The sequence below is a fragment of the Vanellus vanellus genome (genome assembly GCF_965231255.1).
Source record: "Vanellus vanellus genome assembly, contig: HAP1_SCAFFOLD_90, whole genome shotgun sequence".
Lineage (NCBI taxonomy): Eukaryota > Metazoa > Chordata > Aves > Charadriiformes > Charadriidae > Vanellus > Vanellus vanellus.
This window is the reverse complement of record NW_028127727.1, coordinates 688425-698060: the sequence shown is the minus strand read 5'-3', so window position 1 is coordinate 698060 and position 9636 is coordinate 688425. Positions and strand designations below refer to the sequence as shown.

The following is a 9636-nucleotide window of genomic DNA, read 5'->3' as shown; positions in this document are numbered from 1 at the left end:
TTAATTTTGGATAGGTATGCCACCGGTTTCCTTTCTCCGCCCCATTCCTGCATTACGACTCCATGCACTATCCCTTCTTCCGTGTTTATAAAAAGGAGATTTTTTTTTTTTCTAGGGAGGGGAGGGCTAAACCCGGGGCTTCTATTAACTTCTGCTTTAATTATTAAATTGCTCTTGTTTGTCTTCTGTCCTCTGTAGTGGACTGTCTTTTACAAGTTTGTCATACAGAAATTTTATTGATTGAGTGTATCCTTTAGCCCATAATTTACAGTACTCTAGTAACCTTAAAATCTTCTTTATTTCTCATTTCGTTCTTGGGACACTTAATGCTGTAATTCATTCTGGATTGAGTTTTCTTTTTCTTTCACTAATTAGATGCCTTAAATACTTTACTTCTTTTTGTACAAACTGCAGTTGTGTCGTTGAGACTCTTAACTCTTGTTCTCCAAAAAAAAAGAAACATTCAGCAAACGTATCGATGTCTCTTTCTGACTTTTTGCTCCCTCTCTCCTGATACCAACAGATCATTTCCATATTGCAAGATTCGTACTGCGGGTTCTGCCTGGAACTCCCCTAAAATTTTCTCTAGCATCTGTTCAAATATATTTGGGGATTTTGTGAATCCTTGAGGCAGGGAGGTCCAGCGGAGTTGCTGCTTCTTCCGGGTGTCTGGATTTTCCCATTCAAAGGCAATTTCACAATACAAGACTTCTCAGCTCCTGAGTCTACTAAAAAGGCGTAAATTTCCTCCTGGGGGCCTGATTTTAAATTTATCAAGGGCTCACTAATTCTTTCTTCCCCCAGCAGGCAGAGCCCTTGACACCCTTACTCTGGAGCGTATTCTTCCTGTTGACAGATTTTAAACACTCGTTGATCTCTCTTTTGCCTGGGACACTCTCTCTTAAAATGTTCTTCCTGCCCACAATAGTAACACTTTCCGCCCTCTGGGGCTCCTGATTTCATTCACATGGGCTTTTTGAGCGGCAGCAGATGGGCTCCCTGTATCTTGTGTGCTCTCATCCCTGGCCCGGGATTCTGGGGCGCTTTATCTTTAGTCTTTGTTATTTCTTTTACAGTCGCTACCATTAGTTTTGCTTTTGCTCTCTGCTTCTCCTCATCACGCCTCACATATACTCTTTGTGCTTCTCGTAACAGCTCATTGATTCCTCTCTCATGCCAGTCTTCCATCTTTTCCTTTTTTTTTTTTTCTTAATATCTGCCCAGGCATGGGTGACAAAATTTACTTTTAATAATTCCTGGCCAGCCACAGTCTCTGGGTCAATCCCTGGAAACTGCTGAATATTCCTTCAGAGCCTCTGCAACCATTCCGTCGGAGATTCCTCTTTCCCTTGTTTACTGCCAACGGCTTTGCTCACATTTGACCCCCTCGGGGCTGCCCCTTTAATTCCCCTTAGAATTAATGTCTGATAATCAGACATGTTTCTTCTCCTTGCGGGGTCATTTTGATTCCAGTCAGGTCTTCGTAGGGTAACTTTTGGTTCCCGCACCACCTCATGAACCTCATTACAGTCAATTTTCTTACCCGGGTCTCGTGCACAAGTATTATCGGCTGCCGCGGTTATCCCTGGGACCCCTCTTGTGTCCACGAACCCCTTCACCGGGTTGTTGCCACTGGTCCGTCACTGTGGGCGGGGAGAACGCGAGGATTGCTGAAATCAGCAGTGGCGCGCTGTCCCGGTCTACTCACCCGTCCAAGGCTCCGAACGTGGGCTTCAGTTATCCTGGACGAGCCCCCAGATTGTGAGAAACGCGCTCACTGTATTGAATTTTAGTCCGGGGCAAATTCGGTGGAGCAAAGAATATTTATTCCAGCGCTGGGAGTTAAACAGGGGATTTCCCCTCCTGTGACTCATTTTTTCTTTCAGAAACACTTGTTTTTATTTTGTTTTCCTTATATTTATTCATGTTTTTTCTTGGAACATAATTTACAAAAATCAATGAGTTTTTGGAACACAACCCACCCCCAAATACATAATCAATGAGTTCTTGCAATGCATCCACCCCCGAACATGCCCCCTCCCTTCCAGCGGCGCAGGCGCTGTGCTTCATCAGGGGTCTTCCTGACAGTCATTGGCGGGAGGCTCGAAGTCTTTACCACCATGTCCTTCTTGTGGCTTCTTCATTCTTTACACTCCTGTGGTTATCTTAGCTAACGACACCACCCTTTGCCCTGCAAGTTTCTGTCCTTCCAACTATTGCTCTCGTCTGATATCCTGTCTAACACTATCCCTTTCCCAAACGCACAGCGAGCACAGACCCATCTTAGCTGAAGCCATAGTGAGCACACATCTATTTTAGCTGAAGCAAAATTCTTTTGCTAAATTACTTATTACAACAGCAACACACACTGACACACCCCCCGACTGCATAGGAACACACACACTGACTACAGACCAACACACACTAACACCCCACACACGCCCCCACCACACATGGAACACCCCACGTAATGCACACAGTGCTCGTGCACGTCATGCACAGAGCGTGGAAGGCATGCACATGCAGCACGCACACACACACGCAGTGCGGGCACACACAGCCTGCCAGCATACGCACAAAATGCCCGCACACACGGCACGCGCTCGACCCAGTAAACGCATACCTGCAGTGCGCACGCTCACAGGCTCATCTACACCACACTGCACGTAAACAGTGTGCACCCACCGTGTGGGTACCGGGACACGGAGTGCACCCAGACACCGAGTGCACCCACACACAGGGCACACACGATGCGTGCACACACAGAGTGCACCACACCAACTGACGTGCCGGCATTTCCCAGTCCCTGAAGGGCCGACAGGAGAGCTGGGGAGGGACTTTTTACAAGGGCGTGTAGTGACAGGATGAGGGGGAAGGGCTTCAAACTGGAAGAGGGGAGGTTTAGAATAGATCTTAGGAAGAAATTCTTGACTGTGAGGCTGTTGGACCCCGGCGCAGGTTGCCCAGAGAAGCTGTGGCTGCCCCATCCCGGGAAGTGTTCAAGGCCAGGTTGGACGGGGCTCTGGGCAACCTGGGCTGGTGGGAGGTGTCCCTGCCCAGGGCAGGGGGGTTGGAACTTGATGGTGTTCAAGGTCCCTTCCAACCTAAACCATTCTGTGATTCTGTGTGTGCGCCCAGGCGTGCGCATAGGTACGGAGTGCAGCATGTGGGTGTGCTGGACTCGTCCCGCTCGCACATCACCGCTTGCCTGCTGTGGCTGTAGCCAGATGGCCCCTCAACACCCCAAACCGTGCATGCTGCCTGTAGCAGTTCTGTTCTCTGGTGTATGTGTTTTGGGAAGGCCCTGGTGGCAAAGGGCTGCAGAGAGCTGGGTGGCAGTGAACTTCCCCAAGAGGCCGCGATGCCACATGGGGTTTTTTGCTGCCAGCTGTCAGCAGGCAGCGCTCACAGCCAGGCGCTGCTGCCTGCCGCGGGACCTGCACAGCCTCGTCCCGCAGGCAGAGCGTTCAGCGGGGGTCTGTCGGGGGTGTCCCATGCCGGCTTCTGCCTCCCCTCCTGCCGGGAACCCCCCATGGTGCCCCCCCTTCTGCCAAGAGGCCACCGGGCCCGGTGCCCGGAACCAGCGACTCTGTGACATCAGCCCCGGGAACAAGAGCACCATGGGCAGCGTGAGCACTGCGGGCACTACGTCGGCTGCGGCACTGGTGGCGACAGGCCCTCGGTTCGCTTCTTGCAGGTGCCACGTGCCGCCACTGGCAGCAATGAAACTGCTCCTCGTCGTCGTCCTGCTGGCCCTGTGCTGGCCTGTGCAAGGCGCGTGGGACAGCTGTGGGTAAGTGGCCCCAGGCTCTGGGGGGGAGCTTGGGCAACCCTGATGGGGCTCACTGGAGGGAGCCCGCTTGTCCCCCGTGGCCACAGCTTCCCCAACCCCGCCTGGGAGCCTCAGATCCTGGCCAGCACCCCGGCTGCTGGCACAGCTCCTCTGCGGGGCTCAGGCAGAAACAGGGGCGCACGCATGCCCGCCCCAGGGGGTTCCCTGGCCCTGCTGTCCGTGCAGCGCCTTGTGGGGAGGGAAGAGGGCTGACCTTCAGCTTGAACCGCAGCACGCCGTGGAGCACGACAGTCATGAGTTTCTGGTTACAGAGGGACCTGCGGGCTCCGGCCCATGGCTTACCAGTACGGCATGTCGCGCGTGGTGGGTGGCACCGATGCCCGTCCAGGAGCCTGGCCCTGGATCGTCAGCATCCAGGACCCCTGGGAAGCAGGCACGGGGCACATCTGCGGAGGGTCCCTCATCAGCCCACAGTGGGTGCTGACGGCAGCACACTGCTTCATCGAGGCCAGGTAAGGAGGGCCAGGGAAGGGGGCTGTCCCCACCACCCTCGCGGGTGCCCTGCGCGCAGCACCGCCTGCTACTCCCATCCCCGTTCCTCCCAGTACGCCCAGTGCCTGGGCACTGCCGAGCCCAGCCCAGAGACTGCTGAGGAGAAGGCTGGGCTCGGGCCACTGCTTCCTAGCAGCCTCCAGCACCACATGGCTCGTGCCTAAGGCATGCCAGGGCGGTGGCAGCCTGCGTGGCACTGCTCTCCTCTCTGCCTTGGGAAGCAGAAGGCAGGGAACGGCAGGGCTGCTGCAGCGCGTGGCTCCGCTCCCTCTGACCCCCCTCTCCATCTGCCTTCCAGGCACATCAGCATGTGGCGCGTGGTGATTGGGGCCACCCAGTTGACTCGGCTGGGCCCCGAGGCCCAAGTGCGCCATATTAAGCGGCTGCTGGTTCATGAGCACTACAGGAACATCACGCAGAGGAACGACATCGCCCTGCTGGAGCTGGACCAGCCGGTCCAGTGCAACTACTACACCCAGCTTGCCTGTGTGCCCGACGCCTCACTTAGAGTGTCAGAGCTGCGCACCTGCTACGTCAGCGGTTGGGGCGCCACCACTGCAAGATGTGAGTTCCCCAAAAGTGCTGGTGTCCCGAGTGCAAGCTCAGCACACTGGGGAGAGGGGTTGGGCTTCCCGAGAGCGGAGGCGAAAGCCGCAGTCAGGCTGTGGGGACGTATGCCTCCGGAGAGAATGGGCTGACCCAGACAGAGGGGAAACACGGGCACAGTGCCTTCAGGACGCAAAGCCAAGCCCTAGGGAAGGGGTTCACCCAGGCAGGGGGGGAGCTGCTGGGGCTTCATTGCTTTCTGTGCTCACAGCTGCAGGGTCAACGGATGTCCTGCAGGAGGCCAAGGTCCAGCTCATTGATGTCAACCTCTGCAACAGCAGCGGGTGGTACAGAGGGGCCATCCACAGCCACAACCTGTGTGCTGGCTATCCGCAGGGTGGCATCGACACCTGCCAGGTAGGACGTGCTGCAAGTCAAGCCCCGGCAGCACCGGCAGCCCTCTCGCAACGCCCAAACATCGCCCGGCACGTGCTTGGCCTGGCAAGTCACCCTGCCACCGCTGGGTCTCCACCGCTGCTGGGGCTCACCTCCCCTTCCCCAGCTGCAGGTCCTTGCCCAGTGCCCGCCTTGTCCCAGAGCCCGGGGACGCTGCCCAGAAAGCCCATCCCGTGCTCCCGGCAGCCCATAGGTCCAGATCCCAAAGCATCCCCCTTCCACACAGCCGGGAGCACTGTGCAGAGATGAGAGAGCGCCCGACCTTACAGGCCCTCCACCCTCTCCCAGATGAGGCTCTGTAGGCTCCAGCGCCGGAGCAGCGCCGTTGTGTGCAGTGAGCAGAGCTCTGGCAGGTGCTGGGAGAGAGAAGGAGCCGGCCAGAGCGCTGACAGCGGCCACCCACCACCACCTCAACCCTCTCTCCTCCCCTGCAGGGTGACAGCGGTGGTCCTCTGGTGTGCAAAGACAACAACGCGGACTACTTCTGGCTTGTTGGGGTGACCAGCTGGGGGAGAGGCTGTGCCAGAGCCAAACGGCCCGGAGTCTACACCTCCACCCAGCACTTCTACAACTGGATCCTGGTCCAGATGGGACTGCGCCCAGCAGTAAGGGGTACTCCAACAGCACGGGCTTGGAGTCATTTTCTCACCGCCTCAACCCCTTATCAGAGGCCAAGGCCAACACCAACACCACCGGGCACGATTAGCTCCTGCCCATTTCCACTCCAGAAGCTGGTGGAATTCTTTAGTCGGCTGCAGGAGCTGCTGCAGGTCCTGTGGGGGAAAAAGGCTTGAGCAGCGTGACGAAGAGGCTCCAGAGCAGGCCGCCCTGTTCCACGACCATTTCCTTCCGGGGCAATGCCTGCTGAGCCAAAGGCAGCCTCAGTGCCAAGGCCTGCTCTGTCCTGCCCGCACTTCTCTGAGTGCAGAAGGGCTGATGTTGACCCGGTTGTAGAAATAAAGTTCCTGATTTTCACAGCTGAGCGTGCTTGAGTCCAATTCAGTCTCCGGTGCAAGGCAAGGACTTGCGTGCCCGGCGCCTGCCAATGAGGCTGCAGGCAGACAGCAGGGCACGAAGGGAAAGAGTGACTCCGAAGGGCTGAAACGGTGCCTGGTCAGAGAGGAGGGTGCTCAGAGGCACCATGGGGTGGAGAAGACTGGCACATGGAGGATAGGAAAGAGTGATGTGACCTGCAGACAACTTTGGGGCTATGCATTAAGGCACACAGCTGGAGATTAGGGCCCAGCGTAAGCCGTAACTAATTGAACAGACGGTGTGAAACTCCTGAGCGTGACCAGAGAAATTGCTGACCACAGCAAAGAGTGAGAAGCCAACAGGGCTCTCAGTCCCAGAAGGAAGAGCCGGATTTCAGGGGTAGTTAACGGGGGATTGATCCCCCCTTGTCTCCATTTTCCCTGCTTGAACATCCCCCTCATCTTCCTTGACTCCTCCCTTTCTCCTCCCTTGTCTCTCCTCCCAAACAAGGGACCCACCCCAGGTCACTTCCTCTCCTCCCAGGTTTGCTCCATCGGTGAAGAGATTTGGTGTTTCAGGTGCTGGTAGCTCGGTCGCCTGGGACCGCCATGGCATTACTGATGCGGCTTCCTGGGCACTGCTGGCCCTGCTAGATGCCTCTGCCCACACGGACCCCAGCCATTCCTCCAGTTGTCTGTGCAGTGTGGCCACTCTCATCATTCCTCCTTGACCACCTGCCAAACGCGGTGCTGGAATAGCAGAGTACCCACAGAAGAAGTTTTGCTCCATCGGTGAAGAGATGGGGTGTTTCAGGTGCTGGTAGCTCGGTCGCCTGGGACTGCCTCGGTCCCTGCCACTGCCTGCATGCATGTGGGCCACCCCCACGTACTGGGTCCATTAATTTGGATAGGTATGCCACTGGTTTCCGTTCTCCACCCCATCCCTCCATTAGGACTCCATGCGCTATCCCTTCTGCCACGTTTACAGGAAGGTGAAATGTTTTTGGTTTCTTTTTTTTTTTTCTAGGGAGGGGAGGGCTAAAACCAGGGCTTTTATTAGCTTCTGTTTCAGTTTTTGTAATGGCTCCTGTTTGTCTTCTGTCCACTGTATTGGACCTTCTTTTACTAGTTTGTCATACAGAAATTTTACTAATTGTGTGTAGCCCTCAATGCATAGTCTATAGTACCCTAGTAACCCTAAAATCTTCCTTATTTCTCTTTTTGTTCTTGGGACACTTAAAGCTGTAATCCCAGAAATTCGTTCTGGATTGATTTCTCTTTTTCCTCCACTAATTAAATACTCTAAATACCTTACTTCCTTTTGTACAAACTGCAGTTTTGCCTTTGACACTCTTAATCCTTGTTCTCCTAAAAAATTCAGCAAACGTATCGATGTCTCTCTGACTTTCTGCTCTTTCTCTCCCGATACCAACAGATCGTTTACATACTGCAAGATTCTTACTGGGGGTTCTGCCTGGAACTCCCCTAAAATTTTCTCTAGCACCTGTCCAAATAGATTTGGGGATTCTGTGAACCCTTGAGGCAGGGAGGTCCAGCGGAGTTGCTGCTTCCTCCCAGTGTATGGATCTTCCCATTCAAAGGCAAATAAGTTTCTACTCTCCTCTGCTAATGGACAGGTCCAAAAGGCATCTTTAAGGTGTATTACACTAAACCATTTATGATTATGCGATATTTTACTCAGGAGGGTATATGGGTTCGAAACCACAGGCTGCCGAGTCTGTACTCGTTTATTGACTTCTTGTAGGTTTGCGACTAATCTCTATCTCCCCTCAGCCTTCTTGACCGGTAGAATTGGACTATCATAAGGTGACATCCAGGGTTCCAACAATCCATCCTTCAACAATGAATCAATTACTGGTTTTAGACCTTTCCTCCCCTCATAAGATACAGGATATTGTTTTATCCTTACTGGCCGGTCCTCTTTAACTTCTAGTTTCGCGCGGGTTCATTTACTTGTGCTGTTTTCTTCTCCTGGCAACGCCAGCAGCAGAGCGGTCGGAGGAGAAGGGTGAGTGCCAGGCTGGTGGTGCGGAGGGGCGTGAGTGTGATGTGCGCGGTGGCCCCGGAGGGCACTGAGAAGGGTCGGTTGGTCTGGCTGTGCGGGAGGATGTTCTGCCCACGGTGACCGCCCGAGCAAGCGCAGTCTTGGGGTAGCGTCTGGTTGAGCGTTTGTTGGCGTGCTGGAGAAGAGCAGGGCAGGTGTCCCAAAGGGCAGCGTTTGGTGGGACCCCCTTCAGACCAAAGCTTTGTGGGACCTTTTTGAAGCCACCCTGGTGAGGCCTCTGCTCCTTCCACCCAAGTACTTTATGTTTCACACCATGGAGTGGTCATTTCTGACTGCATCCTCAGCAGGACCTGGGGCTGGTGGCTGTAGCTTCAACTGTGGAGCTCTAGAGACCTGGCAAGGATGGAGGAGAAGGAATGAGGCTCCTGGTGAAGGGAGGGAAGTGAGGAGGTGCAGTGTCCACGCTGGCCTTGAGGACTGGCTGGGCAGGAGAGGACATGTTGGTGTAGGAGCCATGGAGCAGCCTGTGGCCAGAAGCAGAGGGTGGACACGGGGAGCATGGGCTCAATGTGAGAGGGAGCACAACCTCGGTGCAGCAGGTTTAACTAGAGGGCTGGGAGCAAGAGTGGCGTCCAGCATGGGCAGGGGAGCTGGGTCTGCTCCTTCTCCACATGAGAAATGGTGGTTTGCAGGTAGCATCTGGTTGCACTTGCTGGAACGCAGAGCAGGAGAGAGTTGTGTCTACTGCCAGGGGAAGTTTCTGATGGATTTGAGACATGGAAGAGTTGACGAGGCTTTGGGTTGGGTTGACTTGAGTTGGAGTGCTGGCACGCACACCTTGCTGCTTTCCCCCCTGTCCCCAGCCCAGGTCTTGGGGGAACATCTTCCTCAGCCTTGGCTTTCTCTTCTCTTGGACCTGGAAAAGTGAAACGGTGGTGGAAATCAGAGCCAAACCAGACATGGTGCTCGGTTCTCGCCAACCCGCTACTTTCTGCGCAGGGGACCGATGGTGGTCACAGCACGGTTTCAGCTTTGTGGGGTTTTGGCTGATCTGAAAGGCCGTTGGGGCCGGTTTTCCCCTACAAAGGCAGGACACAGGCAGAAACATGGCATCGGGGAGGAACTGGGGGTACCTGGGTGCCCCTGTCCACCTCCCAGCCCCGTCGTGCTGGGTCAGGGCCGCAGCTCACCCCAATGCACCCTCGAGTGCACCCACGCTCTGTGAGGGGGGGTTTCAGGGCCTGAAGGGTTGTCCCCGTGTCCCTGCTGGGCTCACTGTGGTGGCACGC

General features: G+C 55.2%; 1 protein-coding gene across 1 annotated transcript; it reads left to right on the top strand.

The window, feature by feature from the left end:
* Positions 1-4144: 4144 nt before the first annotated feature.
* On the top strand, positions 4145-6284 carry LOC309685066 (acrosin-like; the record flags this gene model as incomplete). Its single annotated transcript, XM_082500873.1, has 5 exons — positions 4145-4305; positions 4644-4909; positions 5163-5308; positions 5782-5952; positions 6276-6284. 5 exons carry the CDS (start codon positions 4145-4147, stop codon positions 6282-6284), a joined length of 753 nt encoding a protein of 250 aa, XP_082356999.1.
* Between the last annotated feature and the right edge of the window lie 3352 nt (positions 6285-9636).